The sequence below is a fragment of the Podarcis filfolensis genome, assembly GCF_964270895.1.
Source record: "Podarcis filfolensis genome assembly, chromosome: 9".
Lineage (NCBI taxonomy): Eukaryota > Metazoa > Chordata > Lepidosauria > Squamata > Lacertidae > Podarcis > Podarcis filfolensis.
The window spans coordinates 5,239,218-5,259,156 of NC_139610.1; the positions used below are offsets into that span (position 1 = coordinate 5,239,218).

Genomic DNA, 19,939 nt, shown 5'->3' on the forward strand with positions numbered 1-19,939 from the left:
TGTGTGGCGCTTGCAGGCTTTTCCCTGAGGAGGGAGAAGGGCAGCCCGTCTCCCTCCTCGGGAAAAAGCCCCCAAGAGCCACACACACACTCCGTGCGGCTCTTTAAAGGGAGCGCGGCTCTTGGGGGCCACCTCCTGCAAAAGCCAGGGATAACCGCGCGAAGCCTCCGCAGGGCAGCAGGATGAAGGTTCCCCGCTGCCCTGTGAAGGCTTTGCACCGCTAAGGCAGAAGCTAAAACAGCTAGAGGGAGCGCTGCACAGCACTCTCTCTAGCTGTTCTGGCTTCTGGGGTAGCCCGCGAAACCTCTGCAGGGCAGCTGGGAGCCTTCATCCCACTGCCCTGCAGAGGCTTCGTGGGCTACCCCAGAGCAGCTCAGGAGTGTGGGGCATCTGCGCGCAGCCTGCCCGCTGCTCCCAGGGCTGACGGGGGAAGCCTGGGTTCCGCCCCCCCCCAGCCCCAGGGACCACACATTCGCTCCATAAGATGCACAGACATTTCCCCATAGTTTTTAAGAGGAAAAAAGTGCGTCTTATGGAGTGAAAAATACAGTAGCTTTGAGACCAGAGAGAAAAGAAAAAACATTAACAATTTTACTAGCCTATGTGCAAACCTAAACAACTGTTTGGCTCCCATGGGCTTTGTAAACCTAGCATCAGTGACCATTTATACATATCAGCAAATTCATTCATGCACCTCTGTTTTTGTGAAGGTGAATAACATGGAGTTATCTCATAGCTCTGAGCCATCCCACATTGGTCCAGAAGTATTGTGAGTCCACAATGCTTCAGAGATTACACAACTCTTGCTTTGTGTTTTGGTTGAATCATGCTTCCCCTTATCCTATTTTATTTTATTTTTGTTTTTTTACAATGATATTGTTAACATATGATGGTTCCCTGCTCCTTGGTTGCCTTCTACAATTAGTTTGGCTACTTGTCCCTCTTTTCTTTTGCTTTTTATAGCATCTCTCAGGACAGAGATTGGGAACTTGAGGCTCTCCAGATGTTATTGCAGTAGAAATCGCATCATTGGTTGGGGCTGATGGGAGTTGGAGTGCGACAACATCTGGAGAAATGGAGGACCAGAGTTTCCACAATCCTGTCTTAGGGTCTGTTGTCGTGACCACTTCATCCTTAGCTGTCATGTAAAAAAGTCAGTCTCATGAAGCTTGATGGTCTCAGCATTTTACGCACCATTGCGAATCAACCTGAATATGAGTGCTGGTATGCAGGAGCTTGAAGCTGGCACACTAGAAAGCTGCCTTATAAGGAAAAATTTGGGTTCTTAACGAATATCTCCACCCGTTGATGCTTAATTCCTACTCCCTACTTCTCCCATGCAGATGCCCCCTAGGTCATTTCAACCATCTGTGACTCTAAGACTGGAAGTAGGCTTAGGTAAGGGGAAAGCTGCAGGAGGAGTGTTGCTTCACTCGCTCTTGCTGGTTTATTTCTCCCCTGCAAGTGTCCCTGTACCACTGAGATGATAACTCACTTGATGGACTTCACTTGATGGAGAGCAGATTTTCTGAATAGTTGTGACTCGAGTACAGTGGTACCTCGGGTTACATACGCTTCAGGTTACATACGCTTTAGGCTACAGACTCCGCTAACCCAGAAATAGTGCTTCAGGTTCAGAACTTTGCTTTAGGATGAGAACAGAAATTGTGCTCTAGCGGTGCGGCAGCAGCAGGAGGCCCCATTAGCTAAAGTGGTGCTTCAGGTTAAGAACAATTTCAGGTTAAGTACAGACCTCCAGAAGAAATTAAGTACCTACTTAACCCGAGGTACCACTGTATAAGTGAGAGTGTGGTGTAGTGGTTAAGAATGGTGGACTCGTAATCTGGTGAACCGGGTTCGCGTCTCAGCTCCTCGAGTGTTTGTTGTGGGGAAGGAAGGGAAAGGAGAATGTGAGCTGCTTTGAGACTCCTTAGGGTAGTGGTAAAGCAGGATATCAAATCCAAACTCTTCTTCTTCTTCTTCTTCTTCTTCTTTTTCTCTCCCCCCCATCCCCACTTTACATCTTGTTAAAATGCAGCCTTCTCTTTGTTGCCATTAAATTAATGTCTTTTTCTGTGAAATATGAAAAAGATTGTTTCAGTACAGTGGTACCTCAGGTTAAGTACTTAATTTGTTCCGGAGGTCCATTCTTAACCTGAAACTGTTCTTAACCTGAAGCACCACTTTAGCTAATGGGGCCTCCTGCTGCTGCCGCGCCGCCGGAGCACAATTTCTGTTCTCATCCTGAAGCAAAGTTCTTAACCCGAGGTACTATTTCTGGGTTAGCGGAGTCTGTAACCTGAAGCGTATGTAACCCGAGGTACGACTGTAGTTGGAAGTTCTTTGTTTTCTCTATGAGCCATCAGAGTAAATGAGTTTCTCTTAAAATATTCAGCCCTTTGCTGTTATGTATTTAAAAATAAAATTAAAATAAAATTGTAATGAAATTACAGGAAAAGAGGTTACCACCACCAAGTTTTATTTTATGTCTTGTAGCCTTTGCTAAATGTCATTATATGAACATGGATTATATGAACATTTTTATGTTAGTGGCAATGAAACCAGTCTTCGTGTGCATTTGACTGTTTAATTATTTTTGGCAAAATGATTAAATTAATCCCTTGTACTTTCATTTCCCCCTCCTTCTGATAGTTCACAGGTTTCATGTTGTGGTAGCACCTGGAACTAAACTGGAGAGTGGTCCAGCAACTCTCCACTTTTGCAATGATATCCTAGTACTAGCAAAAGATAACCCACCCTCTATCATGGGACAATGGAAACTCTCAGATCTGCGACGCTACGGAGCTGTTCCTAATGGATTTGTCTTTGAAGGAGGAACTCGGTGTGGTTTCTGTGAGTATTCTGCACTTAAATTTTGATTAGCTTTTTGAATATAGAAAATTGTAGGATGATAGCATCTCATCAGTTAGGGATCTGTATGTAAGAATATATATATTAAAAATATTAGGGCTGCAAATAAAGTGGCAAAATGGTCCTAAAATATAATGTTCTATTATGTCTGTGAACAACTATGGGGCTGTGAAACTGTGTGGATGTGCAGTCTTCTCAGAAAGGGGAGGTTTATTTGCACAGCTTGACATATCCCACCCCGTTCTATGGCTTTTAGTCACATTGGCTAGCTGTGCCCCTTTGATAATGAATGTATTCTCTTCCAAGAACTGGAAAAACATTATTCTTTCAAGTAATGTAGAGCATTCAGAGGGCATTGTAGACATCAATAAATTAGAGGTAAAATGAATTTTTGTGAGGTTTGATTTTTGTGTTGAAATATGAATATGGATGAACCTTTCAATACAGCTAAGCAAATCTCTCCCTCTCCCCCTCCCTCTCTCACTCACACACACAATCAAAATAGTGTATTTTCCCATTTTTTTGTTAATCACAGTTCAAACAGACCTATGCAAATGCCCCCCCCGAACTTAATGTTTAGGCACCAGGGAATTTTGTAGTCCCTTTGGGAGCAAGGGAACTGTGCATTCTCAAAATTTCTCAGAATAAGCTTGGAGAATCTCCTTTACACACTTTCTGAAAGCCTTCCATCTTCCTTGTACAGAAATAATGATTTGACTCAAAATTGTGAAATTTACCCAGTTAATTTCAATTGCCTCTCCAGCTTTGTTTAACTTTGATTCAGTGATTGATTTTGCTGATTTATTAGCACACTCACAAACTCTTGAGTCTATTTTTAAATAAAGCATATTTTGGTTTTGCAAGGTAATTTCTTAAAAGAAAGAAATGGTTTTTTTCAAAGGGATTTCCAAGTTTTTTTTTAAAAAAGAAATTTTAAAATGAGCTGTTGGAAGAACAATATTCTTACTCTGCAAAATGTTTTTTTTTTAATGGATATTCAACTGCTGTCCACTATAATGGCTCCCCCTAGTGAGTAGCAAAGGAGGCAGCTATTTTTATGAGTTTGAATTTTCCAAAATTCACCTCAGAACAGGTGTTGGGGGGGGGACAGGAGACAGCTCCCCTGCAAAAGAATTTTGTCTCCCTGTCATTAAAATGTTTCCTAATAAAAATAACGCATTTGAAACAGCTGTGAACCAGTCCATGTCAGTTTATTACAGGATTTGGGAGCTAACCCTGTGGACTATTTTAGGGATTGTGTGGTTTCCTGGAGCCTTAATATCCAGATTTCATTCACTTTATTCCTATGTCTAGAATGTGGACAAATATTAGATAATGTTTCAGGGGGGAATACTTGAAACAGATTGAAAAAATAAGAATCATTTTTGTCAATGAAATAATAAAAAAGACTTTTTGGCTTATTTCTAGGAAAAAAAATAAGTAGTAAAATAATATTTAAAAAGGAAAGGCAGTTAAAATTTCATTTTGAAAGCATTTTATCACTATTCATTCTAGACTGTAATAATATATTCAAAATGTTTGATAGAAGATTGGGTTCTTGTTTCATTGTGTCCAAACCACCGTAAAAAAAAGCCTTCTGCAACTATGTGGTTTTTGCTATATTTAATTCTCCACTAAGACAAGAGCCCAATAATGTGTTGCCCTTCACAAACAAAAGTTCACAATGTAGCGCAAGATAGCACCTTTTCCTCTCTGGTTCAGGAATTTGACTAAAACAGCAACCACAAGTCCATATTATTATAGTGCTCTGGTCTAGTACAGAAACACCGGATGGTACACAGGTTAAGAACCTCTGAAATGTGACCGCTTAAGGATAAGACCTTTCTGGAAGCAATGCTAGAGCCAGCATAGCATATAGATTGCTCCTTAGGTTCTTTTGGTGTTGCATAAATATGCCAATGTGTCCTTCATCCAGAATTAAAATCGTCCTAAACGTTTTGCTTTCTTTCAGGGGCTGGTGTGTTTTTTTTATCTTGCATGGAAGGAGAAAAGATCAGCTTTCTCTTTGATTGCATTGTTCATGGCATCTCTCCGATGAAAGGCCCTTTTGGTCTACGTCCAGTCCTGCCAGGTTAGTTTTGGATGTATAGCATAACTAGCACTTTTTTCAGCCGGAACTCAGTTCCAGCACCTCCCAGGTAGGCGCCATTGCCATTATAAGAGAACAAGGCGTGCATTTATAGTGAGTTCTGGCACCTCTTTTTCTAGAAAAATAGCACTGTGCATAACGATGTAACAAGGGAGTTTAGCTTGTATAATATATTTCACTTTGATTGGAATAAGAGGTTCTGGATGCATAAAATGTTTGTCATCATTAAACATCAAAATACAATTACATGTACATTTTCCCTTGGATTGTCTAAATAAAAGGTATATATATAGTTGCATAGGTAAAGGGACCCCTGACAGTTAAGTCCAGTTGCGAATGACTCTGGGGTTGCGGTGCTCATCTCGTTTTACTGGCTGAGAGAGCCGGCGTTTGTCTGCAGACAGTTTTCCCAGGTCATGTGGCCAGCATGACTAAGCTGCTTCTGGCGAAACCAGAGCAGCGCATGGAAACACCGTATACCTTCCCGCCGGAGCGGTACCTGTTTACCTACCTGCACTTTTGGGTGTGCTTTCGAACTGCTAGATTGGCAGGAGCTGGGAACGAGCAATGGGAGCTTACCCTGTTGCGGGGATTCGAACTGCCGACCTTCTGATCGGCAAGTCCTAGGCTCTGTGGTTTAGACCACAGCGCCACCCGCATCCCATATAGTTGCATAAAAGGTAAAGGTAAAGGTACCCCTGCCCGTACGGGCCAGTCGTGTCCGACTCTAGGGTTGTGCGCTCATCTCACTTAAGAGGCCGGGGGCCAGCGCTGTCCGGAGACACTTCCGGGTCACGTGGCCAGCGTCACGAAGCTGCTCTGGCGAGCTGGCACCAGCGCAGCACACGGAAACGCCGTTTACCTTCCCGCTATAAAGCGGTACCTATTTATCTACTTGCACTTAGGAGTGCTTTCGAACTGCTAGGTAGGCAGGAGCTGGGACCGAAAGACGGGAGCTCACCCCGCTGCGGGGATTCGAACCGCCGACCATGCGATCGGCAAGCCCTAGGCGCTGAGGTTTTACCCACAGTGCCACCCGCGTCCTCTGATATAGTTGCATAAATGTGTATAAATGTTAAAAAGCTAGAGGGGGACCCAGCATTAATTTGAGATGTTGAGTTGAGTTGCATCACACTACTCTGAAAATTAACTTGTTAAACTTTGACATAATTGGAAGTTGCCAGGTAATTAATTTTGAAAGTAAAAATTTTCCTTGCTAGGCAACCATCAAGAACATTGCTATTAGTTCAGTTTAGTATCAGGTGAATCACAGGATCATAGAATTGTAGAGTTGAAAGGGACTCAAGTGTCAACTGGTCTAATGCCCTGCATTGCAGGAGTCTCAACTACAACAGATGACCATCCATCCTCTGCGTATAAACCTCCAAGGAGAGTCCACCACATTCTAAAGAAGTCCATTCCACTGTCAAAAAGCTCTTACTGTCAGAAAGTTCTTCCCGATGTTTAGTTGGCATCTCCTTTCTTGTAATTTGAAACTATTGGTTCAAGTCCTATCCTCCAGAGCAGGAGAAAACAAGCTTGCTTCATCTTCCATGGGACATACCCAACTCCCTCAACCATTCCTCATCAGTCTTGGTTTCCAGACCCTTGATTATCTTGGTCACTCTCCTCTGCACATGTTCTAGCTTGTCGATATCCTTCTTAAATTGTGATGCCCAGAACTGGACACAGTACTCCAGGTGTGGTCTGACCAAGGCATAATAGAGTGGTGCTACACCCTGAGAAGGGACGCGGGTAGCGCTGTGGGTAAAACCTCAGTGCCTAGGGCTTGCCAATCGCATGGTCGGCGGTTCGAATCCCCGCGGCGGGGTGAGCTCCCGTCTTTCGGTCCCAGCTCCTGCCCACCTAGCAGTTCGAAAGCACCCCTAAGTGCAAGTAGATAAATAGGTACCGCTTTATAGCAGGAAGGTAAACGGCGTTTCCGTGTGCTGCGCTGGTGCTGGCTCGCCAGAGCAGCTTCGTCACACTGGCCACGTGACCCGGAAGTGTCTCCGGACAGCACTGGCCCCCGGCCTCTTAAGTGAGATGGGCGCACAACCCTAGAGTCAGACACGACTGGCCCGTACGGGCAAGGGGTACCTTTTTACGCCCTGAGAACAGCTGACTGGCACGCTAAACCAAGTGAGGGTAGCCAATGGATCTTAAATCCTTGGTGAGTTAGGGACTTGCCCTGCATGTGAAGACAGGCTCTGGTGGATTGAGCAGAAGAGACCCACAGTGGGCCAATGGTCAAGAAGGCAGTTTCTGCATGTGCTGTCAAGGGAAGTAAGGACAGATGGGGCTCAACCTCGGAGAAGCAAAACTCTAATCCTAAACCTCCGCTGCCTTTTGGGATATCTTTGGGAGAAGAAAAGTCTCAGGAGTAAACCCTAGACAAATCCAGAGTGGAGTCCCTAAGATGGTTGGATGGAGCCTTGTACACTCCTTCCAGCAACTCCTACAGCCAAGCTGATGCCAAACATATTGCTCTGCTTTTCTTTGGACCACCTCAGCGAGGCCAAGGGGGGGCGGGTTGTTGCCTGGGCAGCCCAGGCCCTACAGACACACTGCCTATTCTTGCACCCTGTGGAGGTCACTTTGGTGCTGTTAACGCAAAGGTTAGACTTCACCCCTGGAGGCAGACTCCATTGTCTCTGGAGACCGATGGATGCCAACAACAACTGGTTGGTTAGAAGGAAACAATCATATTGTGTAGTTTGAAATACATGAATACATTATTAGCGCCCCAAACTTTTAGTCCAAGCATCATTAGTTCAGTTGTATCTCATAGAATGAGACAAACCTTGAAGAAACATGATTTACAGGCCAATTCTACAAGTGTTGACTCAGCTGTAAAGTAGGCTCCTGGTAGGCTCAATTGGGCTCACTTTCTGATAGGTGTGCATAGGATTTCAGCTGTTAAATATTTAGAACATTAACACTTACACTTCTAAGTGGTTCAAGAAATCACTGTGTGGTCTTCAACAACCTAGATTAAAATTTGTGCATCCTACCAGATTAAATGAGGGCATGGTTGTCACTGAAGGGAAAGTAATATCTGACAAATGGTGAAAATAGCATTGATGTCTAGCCATTCAAATATCTTTTTACAAATGTATTAACTGTAATAATTACTGAAATTTCTGCCTGGGAAATGGAAGAACAAGTATTGCCTGCCAAGAAGGAATTGTGAATTTATCGTTTTACAGTGGTACCTCGGGTTAAGAACTTAATTCGTTCTGGAGGTCTATTCTTAACCTGAAACTGTTCTTAACCTGAGGTACCACTTTAGCTAATGCGGCCTCCCACTGCTGCTGCCGCACAATTTCTGTTCTCATTCTGAAGCAAAATTCTTAACCCGGGGTACTATTTCTGGGTTAGCAGAGTCTGTAACCTGAAGCGTCTGTAACCCGAGGTACCACTCCTGGAGGGAGTTATTAGCAGCTGATATTAAAAACCTCCCCTTCTGATGCTATATGTGAAGATTTTGGGAGGCAGGAAAGAACAGAACTCTGTTGGAATGGAGCAAACAGCACGCAGACCTAGTGGAGCAAACAGCACGCAGACCTAGTGGTGGGAGGAAAAAATCCTTAAATAAGAGACACGGGGGAATGATTAATGGACTTCAATGTCTGTACACTAATGCACAAAGTATGGGAAATAAACAAGATGAGCTTGAGCTCTTGGTACAGCAAACTAAATATGACATAATAGGAATCACTGAAACCTGGTGGGATAAGTCCCACGATTGGAATGTAATAATGGAGGGATACAATCTATTTCAGAGAAACAGACCAGACAAGAAAGGAGGAGGAGTGGCGTTATATGTCAGGGATGTGTATACCTGTGAAGAGATCCAAGATTTAGAACCTCAAAGCCAAAGTGAGAGCATTTGGGTCAAAATTAAGGGAGAGAAGAATAACAGTGACCTCATTGTGGGAGTTTACTATAGATCCCCAAGCCAAACGGAGGACATAGATGATGCCTTCCTGGAACAGATGGCCAAGCATGCAAAAGGAAGGGAGATAGTAGTAATGGGGGACTTCAATTACCCGGATATTTGTTGGATGTCAAACTCAGCCAAGAGCATAAGGTCAAACAGATTCCTCACTGGCCTTGCAGACAACTTCATTGTCCAGAAAGTGGGAGAAGCAACAAGAGGAACAGCCATTTTAGATCTGGTCCTAACCAATGTTGATGACCTGGTTAGTGGGGTAGAAGTGGAAGGATCATTAGGCGCGAGTGATCATGCTCTTCTGAAGTTTACTATACAGCGGAAAGGAGCAGCCAAGCATACTAGGACTCAATTTCTCGACTTTAAGAAAGCCGACTTCATAAAACTTAGGGAAGTGCTTGGTGAGATCCCATGGACAGTAATACTAAAAGGAAAGGGAGTTCATGATGGCTGGGAGTTTGTTAAGAGGGAGATAGTAAAAGCACAACTTCAGGCAATACCAATGAGACGGAAACATGGAAGGTGCCTAAAGAAGCCAGGGTGGCTATCTAAAGAACTTTTAACTGAGTTAAGATTAAAAAAGGATGTGTACAAAAAATGGAAAAGGGGGGAAACCACCAAAGCGGAATTCAAACAAATAGCCAGCACGTGTAGACACAAAGTCAGAAAAGCTAAAGCACAGAATGAACTCAGGCTTGCTAGAGAGGTTAAAAGCAACAAAAAAGGCTTTTATGGGTATGTTCGTAGCAAAAGGAAGAACAAAGAAACAGTGGGGTCACTCAGAGGAGAAGATGGTGAAATGCAAACAGGGGACACAGAAAGGGCTGAACTCCTCAATGCCTTCTTTGCCTCAGTCTTCTCCGATAAAGAAAACAATGCCCGACCTGAAGAATTTGGAGCAAATGATTCAGCAGAGGAAACACAGCCCAGAATAACTAAGGAGATAGTACAAGAATACTTGGCTAGTCTAGATGTATTCAAGTCTCCAGGGCCAGATGAACTGCATCCAAGAGTATTAAAAGAACTGGCAGATGTGATTTCAGAACCACTGGCAGTCATCTTTGAGAATTCCTGGAGAACAGGCGAAGTCCCGGCAGACTGGAGGAGGGCAAATGTTGTCCCTATTTTCAAAAAGGGGAAAAGAGAGGACCCAAATAATTACCGCCCAGTCAGTCTGACATCAATACCAGGGAAGATTCTGGAGCAGATCATTAAGCAAACAGTCTGTGAGCACCTAGAAAGGAATGCTGTGATCACCAATAGTCAGCATGGATTTCTGAAAAATAAGTCATGTCAGACTAACCTGATCTCGTTTTTTGACAGAATTACAAGCCTGGTAGATGAAGGGAACGCAGTGGATGTAGCCTACCTTGATTTCAGCAAGGCATTTGACAAGGTGCCCCATGATATTCTTGTAAAGAAGCTGGTAAAATGCGGTCTTGACTATGCTACCACTCAGTGGATTTGTAACTGGCTGACTGACCGAACCCAAAGGGTGCTCATCAATGGTTCCTCTTCATCCTGGAGAAGAGTGACTAGTGGGGTGCCACAGGGTTCTGTCTTGGGCCCGGTCTTATTCAACATCTTTATCAACGACTTGGATGATGGACTCAAGGGCATCCTGATCAAATTTGCAGATGACACCAAACTGGGAGGGGTGGCTAACACCCCAGAGGACAGGATCACACTTCAAAACGACCTTAACAGATTAGAGAACTGGGCCAAAACAAACAAGATGAATTTTAACAGGGAGAAATGTAAAGTATTGCACTTGGGCAAAAAAAATGAGAGGCACAAATACAAGATGGGTGACACCTGGCTTGAGAGCACTACATGTGAAAAGGATCTAGGAGTCTTGGTTGACCACAAACTTGACATGAGCCAACAGTGTGACGCGGCAGCTAAAAAAGCCAATGCAATTCTGGGCTGCATCAATAGGAGTATAGCATCTAGATCAAGGGAAGTAATAGTGCCACTGTATTCTGCTCTGGTCAGACCTCACCTGGAGTACTGTGTCCAGTTCTGGGCACCACAGTTCAAGAAGGACATTGACAAACTGGAACGTGTCCAGAGGAGGGCAACCAAAATGGTCAAAGGCCTGGAAACGATGCCTTATGAGGAACGGCTAAGGGAGCTGGGCATGTTTAGCCTGGAGAAGAGGAGGTTAAGGGGTGATATGATAGCCATGTTCAAATATATAAAAGGATGTCACATAGAGGAGGGAGAAAGGTTGTTTTCTGCTGCTCCGGAGAAGCGGACACGGAGCAATGGATCCAAACTACAAGAAAGAAGATTCCACCTAAACATTAGGAAGAACTTCCTGACAGTAAGAGCTGTTCGACAGTGGAATTTGCTGCCAAGGAGTGTGGTGGAGTCTCCTTCTTTGGAGGTCTTTAAGCAGAGGCTTGACAACCATATGTCAGGAGTGCTCTGATGGTGTTTCCTGCTTGGCAGGGGGTTGGACTCGATGGCCCTTGTGGTCTCTTCCAACTCTATGATTCTATGATTCTATGATTCTATGATTGGTACCTGAACTCTCTTGACTATAAAGCAACAAAGTGCTCATGTTTAAGGTTCGCAGGTAGCCTTGATGCTTGCTCCAGGTGCTCTACTTAGACTATTAAAGTGGAAGTGTTGGGTTTTTTTACAGCTAAGCCTCAGTTGTGATTTGTCACTTTGGTTTTGTTTTTTTTAAGACCCCAGCATAAATCCTGCATGCACGGAAGAGAGAGTGGCCCATGAAGCTTTGCAGTTAGAGAAGCGACTCAGCCTTCTGTCCCATACAAGTTATCATGGGAGTGCAGGTAAGGACAAAGTACATCATCCACCTGGGCATTTGATCCTGTTTTCTCAGGCCTCTGACATAAGGGGTAGTGGCACATGGGCCACAAGGCCTCTCCAGCTGACTCACCAACCACTTCTCCCGGGCCCCACACCCTCTGAGGCCCCTTGCCTTCTGCAGCCCTGGTTCCAAGGCTGTACAGCCATTTCCCCCTGAGCAGCAGTACCAGATTGTGGGAGGCATGAAATCTCCACCGCCCCTGTTTGTGATGTCTCCCCGCCTGCTGCTGCTCCGCTGATTTGCAAGAACAAGTGGGAAAGGGGGGCCATGGCTGCCCACAGAGGAGGGGGTTGCTCTCTTCCCTCGTGGGCAGGTCACCATGTTTCTGTGCTATTGGAAAAAGAGAGGACTCTCCATGGGGTGTTTCTGTCTCTTTGATCTCACCCACTGCAGGCTTTCAAGCCCCTAGAAGCTGGCCAGGGAGTGAATGTGCCCTCAAGTGATGTCCCCTTACCTGATAAAGGGCTTTTCCACACTTCCTCTTCCCTGCAGCTTTCCCCCATGGAAAGCACTCAATCAGAGCAAATGGCAATTTGGGTTTTCCCCAGGTTGCCATTTGTTCTGATCTCTTGCGAGAGTGGGTTTTGCTTTGGAAAGGAGCAGCAGGGCAAGGGTGAAAGCCCTCGGACCTGTCTTTTCTAGGGATCACACAAGCGGAAGTGCGGATGAGCCCTTAAAAGGTAAAGGACCCCTGACAGTTATGTCCAGTCGCAGACGACTCTGGGGTTGTGGCGCTCATCTTGCTTTACAGGCCAAGGGAGCCGGCGTTTGTCCACAGACAGTTTTTCCGGGTCATGTGGCCAGCATGACTAAGCTGCTTCTGGCGCAACGGAACACTGAAACCAGAGCAGTGCAAGGAAAAGCCATTTACCTTCCCGCCGGAGCGGTACCTATTTATCTACTTGCACTGGTGTGCTTTTGAACTGCTAGGTTGGCAGGAGCTGGGACCAAGCAATGGGAGCTTACCCTGTCGCGGGGATTCGAACCGCCGACCTTCTGATCTGCAAGCCCAAGAGGCTCAGTGGTTTAAACCACAGCACCACCTGCGTCCCTGGGACGAGCCCTTAGACTCCTCAAAATAGCTAAAGCTAAAGTCACATCTAGGCCATGGCTTTAGACTAGAGATATGATGAGATGAAATTTGTCATTGAGTATATTTGCCGTTCTTCATTCTCCTGTAGCAGTTGTGGGGTACCTCTGGCATAGTGGCCTAATTAGGTTTGGCATGAATCATAATTTGGTCCACACCTGATGTCACATATGATGTTGGGGTGGGGCAGGTAGAGACAGGGCTTCAAAGGGACAACTGGAAGCTTTGTGTGAGCTTCTGGCGGTTCCTTTGCAAGTGGGGCTCCTTGTTAATGTCATTCAGCTGGATGTTGCTGACAGGGTCCCATTCTGGAACTGGCTGCACTAGGAAGTTTCCCATTGGAAGATCCCTAATGCAGCCAAGGGACTTGGTTTCTCTAAATTGAGTGTTACTCCCCTCACAGATGTAGTGGTCTAGAACTCCCTGAACTGTCAAAGTCAGAAGTATGGCTGATAACCCAGCTATCATCTCTCTTTATAGTTCAGCCATTTCCACTTGAATCATCAATCTCCTTTCTTTCACCCTAGGTGATGACAGAAGCTTATCAAGTTCATCTTCGGACACAAGCCATTCTGATGCTAGCATTGGGAGCAGATTGACTATTTGGGCAGACCAGTCTTCAGCCAGTACTTCTCAAGAAAGTCATGGATTGCCTGCAGCAAAGGGAATTCATCTTGGGGAGGAGAAGGCCCATTCAGAAGGCGTCCGCAGCATCACCAAACCACCTCCTAAGCTGATTCGATCCAGACAGCTGCAAGAAATAGGCCGCCAAAGTTCTTCTGATAGTGGGATAGCTACTGGGAGTCATTCTTCTTACTCTGGAAGTTTTTCCTCATATGCTGGGAGCCTGGACATTTGCCGTGGTGATGAATTTGGATCATTGTTGAGCCTGCCGCTGAACCTCCCTTCAGACCAGAATATATGCACTTGCCCACCAGGTGATCACCCAAGGAGCCCTGGCCTGGAGTACCAGGTTCCCAGTTCCCTTAGACACGCCTATGACACACCCAGGAGTTTGCTACAGGTAGCTGCTAAAGACACACAAAGTTCAAGTTCAGATTCCTCATTATCCAAGGGTGAATCGTCTCAAGAAATGAGTGACCTCAAACTGCCATTGCCACATCTGGAAGCACCAGCTTCTTCTGAGCACAGAGGGGAAGGGGGCATTCAAGCAGCTCTCCCCCAGGAACATGCCAAAGACTCATCGCTTGAGGCAAGCATAGATTTTGTTTCAAGGTGGTCACATATAAGACAGCAAGCGCAATTGTTAGATTCTAGAAGTACTGATGTGGCAACATTAATTGGGGTCTCCAGCAGCCCATGTGAACTGTGTAGCTCTCCTTCTGGGACAACACGAGCTTTCTTTTCATCTTGCCCGGTCTGTGGAGGGCTAAAGGTAAATCATTGTTCTGAGCACATGCTGGTCTTGTTTGTAGAATTGTGTGCATTTTATGGGAGGATAAATGCTACTATATATGTGCCAATGGTAGCTGAAATCAGTTACCGTCAGGAAAACATTAACAACAACAGGTAAATGTTATTTTATTCATTACATTTATATCCAACCTTTTGTTCCATTGAATTCAGGGTGTCGTGCTTAAGGGTACTGGGTGATTTCCCATGCAGACATTGACCAGCCCAGGTTTGCTGAGCTTCAGCCTTCATACCTTGTCCCAGGACTATGTGGAGCCTCTAAGATGGTTGGAGGGCACCTTGCACGCCTCCTTCCAGCAACTCCTGCAGCCAAGCTGGGGCCAAATGGATTGCTCTGCTTGCCTTTGTTCTTGTCATCTGAGCAGTCATACACACTGCCTGGGCTTGTGCCCCGGAGAGCTCACTTTAGTGCTGCTAACACGGTTGTTTGGCTTCACCTCTGGAGACGCGCTCCACTGTCTATTGAGACAGACAAGTGCCAGTGATTCTTTTACCATTTTGGAGGGCCAAATGTTCCTGAAGACAACTATTAAGTCTGTAGGAGAAATCAGTTTGTTCCATCAGAAATAACTGAACATTTGTTCAGACTTTTATTAAAATAAATTGTGTTGGGCCATTCTGAGGATATGGTTCCTGCCAGCCAGCTCGTAATTCAACTGAAGATTGCCCCTAGTCCAGGAGTGGGAACCTTTTCTCTATAAAGGGTCAATGGCACTGGCGGAGGATGCCCCTGGGATGCGTGCCAGCCACACCCCCGCCTGCTCTCCGCCCCCCCTGGTGCCAGAGCATGAAACTCCGCCACTGGTCAGTGGTGCAATAGGTCGGTGCGTCTCGCTGTTAACCAGAAGGTTGGTGGTTTGAACCCACCCAGGTACAGCTGTGGGCAGGATTCATGCATTTCATGGGTCCCTTGGGGGTTCCTTCCAACTCTGGTGCTATGATTCTATTACCCTTTGTAAAAGCCAGTCAAGGGCTATAACTGATGGTGGGCTAAACCAGAGCCAAAAACGAGCGGTATTTGCAGCATTTTATAGCTTGCTCGCTCTCTCTGCCACCCTGACTTTGAAACTGGGCCAAGCGTTGCATGCTGCCTGGGAGCCATCGGGCCCTTAGCCCAAGGCATTAGTGTTATTGTACCACTTGCTATATCTAGATGTTCAAGTGTAAAGTTTCATCCTTTTAAACAAAAGTGATTCAGTTCTTTCTCTCTGCAAAATCTTTAGGTGAGCAGCTCCCCAATATAATCATGCCTTATTGCGCTGGCATTTTAGCTCCTTGAGAATATGGTTGGTTGAATGTGGCCTGAAAATGAGACAAAACATGGTACTTATGCTAGTGAAAAGTTTATTGCAGGTTGGGGGAGCATGAACAAAGTTGTGCCAAGTACACTATAAAGTCTTGAGTAAACATCATGGGTCATTCATATATATAATTCAGAGTCTAGTTACTGTGCTGGTTAAGAATATATGAAGTACCATAACTGAAGAACTTTAAATATAATGATCTTACTCAGCTGTCACAGTCTTGCTTGTGTCATTTCCCCCTGCTGTTCCTGGCGACTTCTTGACTGACTGGTTGCTTCCAAAGGCCTCCAGACAGAGACCATTGAGAAGGGGAAAGTTTGGGATGCCACTGTAATTTTAGCTTTTCTAATAATAGGGCAGTGGTGCAAAAAGTGTTAGGCAAATTGACCAGTTCTCTTTCAGAATTTGTCAAGGCCTGAGATGGGCAAACGGGAGGACTAGTATCTCTGAAAATGTGCCACGTTAGAAATTAAGTGCTTACCATGATTTCTAAATCAGCACGTGTTCAGAATACCCGTTGTTAAGGAAAAGCAATAGGAGAGCTGTTGTATCATGCCTGGCTTGTAAACCACACTGGAATTTCTGAATGGTCACTGAATGATAACAGAATGCTAGACAGATGAACTTTGATTGCTGGGATGCCACAATTATTTTCCTGTTCTTATGAGGATTTGGTCCTACTCTTTGGCTTCAAGTCATTTGTCCCTCATATCTGCTGTGTGGTGGCTGCTTTATGTTTCTCAGTGATGAGGGAGCAGGCATGCAACAGAGGCTTACTTCTTTATTGCTGCACATATTCCAGGGCTGAGACAATACAGAAATATATACTGGGCTTGCTTTTTCTCCATTTAGCAGTGTGGGCCTACTTGCAGTGCACTGGTCTGCATGTAACCATAAACCAAGAAATTCAGTGGTGTCCTGAACTTTCCAGCAGCAGGGGTTAGTGGCTAGTGGGGTTGATTTATTCATTACATTTCTATATCTCATGATAACAACTTTCTTGGGCAGCTTGCAATGTCAATAAACTATTAAAATGCATCGGTCACTTACAAAAGAATAAAACATCAGGCTTCAACCGAATTAAAAGATTTAAGATTAATTTAAAGAAATGTAGGAAATTAAAAAGGTTTGTGCCTGCCACAAAAACCTCTAAAGTAGGTGCCAAGTGAGGCTCTCGGGGGACAGCACTCCACAGCCAAGGTGCCAGTGCCAAAGAGGACCTCTCTCTACTAGCCCCTTGTTAAAAAATATTGTAGTTTAATGTTGAATGCACAGCCTACTGGTGCATGCTGATCAATAATGCCTGATTTGCTCCTCCTCTGCCCCTGCTTTTGCTGCATTGAGGAGAAGACAAACCAGATTCTTTCTTCACATTATATGGAAACCCATCCCTTGCCTTTTCCACATTTGTGGAAGCCAGGGCAATTCTTCCTGGAGCTCAGCTGAAGTTGGCTGACCATGGTAAGTCCCCCAATGGGGTTGTTCTGGGGGTGTAGCAATGCTGGGGTAGGACAGGACAGGGGCAGACATGCACCTGTTCCAAACGCCTTTCAGCTCAGCCATGTGACCTAGCAACCCAGTTGAACTTACACCAGCAAAAATGATAATGTAAGTTAAAGCCTTCTTTTAAAGTCTTGTTTTCCCTCTGCCAGGCTCAGGACAGCTCAGCCAGCACTAGCCCCAGTGCTGGACAGAGTTTGGGAAAGGAGTAACTTATGCCTGCTTAACTCAAGGCAGTGTTAAGTTCTGCTGGATTCCTATAGTTAGGATTGATCTGTTGTTTTTTTTAATTTAATAGTGATTATCTTCTAGCTCGTATGGAGGCCAATTTCAGCATAAAGTGTTCATCTGTTGCATATATATAATCATTTACATATGCATAAAGGATTAATCATTCCAAATGTACTTTTAAAATTATTCACAAACAAGATTGAGAGCTGGACTGACAGGATTTGAGCTCATGTAAACAAGGTGAATTTCTTATGCAGTTCCTTGGAACTTTTATCAACACGATTAACATGGTTGAAAATAGTTTTGAGAACAGTTTATCAGGTGAAAAATTTCAGTGTTAAGTTTGCAAGAAACTCATTCATGATAATGCATCTGTTTCTCTCTCTCTCTCTCTTTGTGTTTTTTTAAAAAAGGAAACGTCCATTTTATCATCTGGAATTTTACCAACCAGTCCAGGTAAGAGGCAATGAGATTTTTGCTAGATGTTGACACCTGTTGATTTCAGCACTCAGGGCAGTGAAATTACAAGTTAAGGTCCCAATCCACAAGACTGCAATATTTATTCTTGGACTTTAAAGAAGACAAAAAGAAAAACAAGTCTTAAGCTTAAGGAGAGCAAAGTATTAATAAATTCACTCTGTATCCAAAAGAATTGTAAGCTCAGGTGTGCCATCTCTCACAGTGTGCTGATTTTACAGCTACCTATATTTACCTGGTCTTTGAGCCCTAATCCTCTTTCTTTGTGGGTTGGGCAAGTCTGTACATGCACACAAAACAAAAGCCCCCTCAACGTCCCTCCCTTCTTTCCTTCCCATCCCCACCCCTATAACTTTGCTTCATATCGGGTATATTCTCCTTACGAGTCATGTGTGCAAACAGATCCTGCTTCTACAGGCTTCGGCATTCATTTCAGTAGAGGAGACAGCATAGTACATGCAAACAGCCTCCTCCCTAGAAACCAACCGACAAGTTTTTGTGGGTGTGGATCTCTGTGTGCCCACATTTCCCACTAGTTGAAGGTTCTAGTTTGTCTTCAAAGTCAGCAAGGTCCAAGACAGAGAGCATTACAATAGTCAGACGTAGCAAAATCCCCTCAACTACCTTCAGTAAGCATTTCTAGTTACTCTACCTCCAAAGATGAGGAAGTAACAGCCCTGTCAGTTGCAGCCAAGCCAACCTCTGCCTCCTAGGCCAAATCAAACTCTCCAGAGTCCAAAGAGATCCAGCCAGAATCACATTTGACTTCTCTGGCGTCTGCCATACAGGACTTGGAAGTAAATATGAGGACTGAAATCCAATACACATCTGAAGGCATTAGCCTTCTTGACCCAAGCTGACCTATTTTTCCAGAAGTTACTTAAGAACCAAATCAATCAATTTTTTATTTCTTGGAAAAATAGGTTTCAAATAATCTTTTGACTTTATGTTCATTTCTATATGTAATCTGTTCTTACAAAATAATAATGATTATTATCGCATAACAATGTGCATCTAGGTGCAAGGCCAATTAAAATAATTCCTGTTTGCATTATTTTGCTTGGTTGGAGATGGCTATTCCATTTCTGTTGTCACACAAGTGGGAATACATATCTAATTTTGTTGTCCTTGGCTACTAGTCATGTGCAGTTGTTATACTGTGGTCAATTGTGTTATATTTTTAGTGTTAATGATATCTAATGGATATCAGAAAGGCTGCAATAGGAAATAGAAAAATGTTTTAACTGATTCCTTTCATCAGCTGAATTAGCTTTAGGAAGCATTTGCTGAATTTTTGTTCAAAGCGAAGTCAATAGAATAATGACTTCATCTCTCAGTGACTTCAAAGGTGGGGGGAATAGTAGTAGGAAGAAGAAAGAGGGAATTGATTTATCTATTACTGCCCCACTGCCATGAGTATCTCTACAAAGCAATTTATTTTGAGCAGCTGGGCACAATAGAACCATAAATGTAGCTAAAGATTTTTAGTATTAAGTTGGAGATGTTTTTAAAACAGGTGGTGCTTCTATGATAGTGTTTTGGTCCCTGAAAGCAAACGAAGGACAAACTTTACAAGTAGATAGGCATAGTATTTGGAGAGGCAATTTCCTCAAACAAACCTAGGTCAAAGAAGCAAGTACTCAGTATTTTTGATGAGACAGATAGTTATGCTTTATTTTTCTATTCAGATAGGAAAGGTTGTGTGTGTGGAAAGTCACAGGCAGTAATCTTTGCATTTAAACTGCAAGTTGGAAGACCTTTTGTGAAGAACTTTATCACAGGAATGCTGGTTTTGGTAGGATCTCCATGGTCAAAGCAATGTTTGCTGTAGGTCTCGGTCCTTGGAGTTCCTGTGATGATGTTTGAATTATTTAAGAAAATGAAGTTGAATGAGGAGTAAGCTCCATGAAAGATAAGAAAATACTGTTTACAGATGATCTTCTGGAGTTCATTTTTATGTCCATCTTATGTGGTACCGATCCTGAAGTGCAGATTGCACCATATGGGAAAGCAACTGTTCCCTTGCAGAAATTGTAAAAAGTACTATGACAAACTTTTCTCTGTAGTTGGATAGGTTTAACTGTTTTGATTTTCCAGGTGTCCCCTTACATAAAATTGAGGTGAA

General features: G+C 44.1%; 1 protein-coding gene across 3 annotated transcripts in view; it reads left to right on the forward strand.

Annotated features, from left to right (window-relative positions):
* Positions 1-19,939, forward strand: part of DOK7 (docking protein 7) — a 39,312-nt gene that overhangs the window by 5,164 nt on the left and 14,209 nt on the right. For all 3 annotated transcript variants that reach the window (XM_083630391.1, XM_083630393.1, XM_083630392.1), the window contains exons 4-8: positions 2,653-2,853; positions 4,844-4,963; positions 11,633-11,740; positions 13,396-14,264; positions 17,751-17,793. In XM_083630391.1, the coding sequence (XP_083486517.1) occupies positions 2,653-2,853; positions 4,844-4,963; positions 11,633-11,740; positions 13,396-14,264; positions 17,751-17,793 (1,341 nt within the window). The remainder of the gene's footprint in view (positions 1-2,652; positions 2,854-4,843; positions 4,964-11,632; positions 11,741-13,395; positions 14,265-17,750; positions 17,794-19,939) is intronic.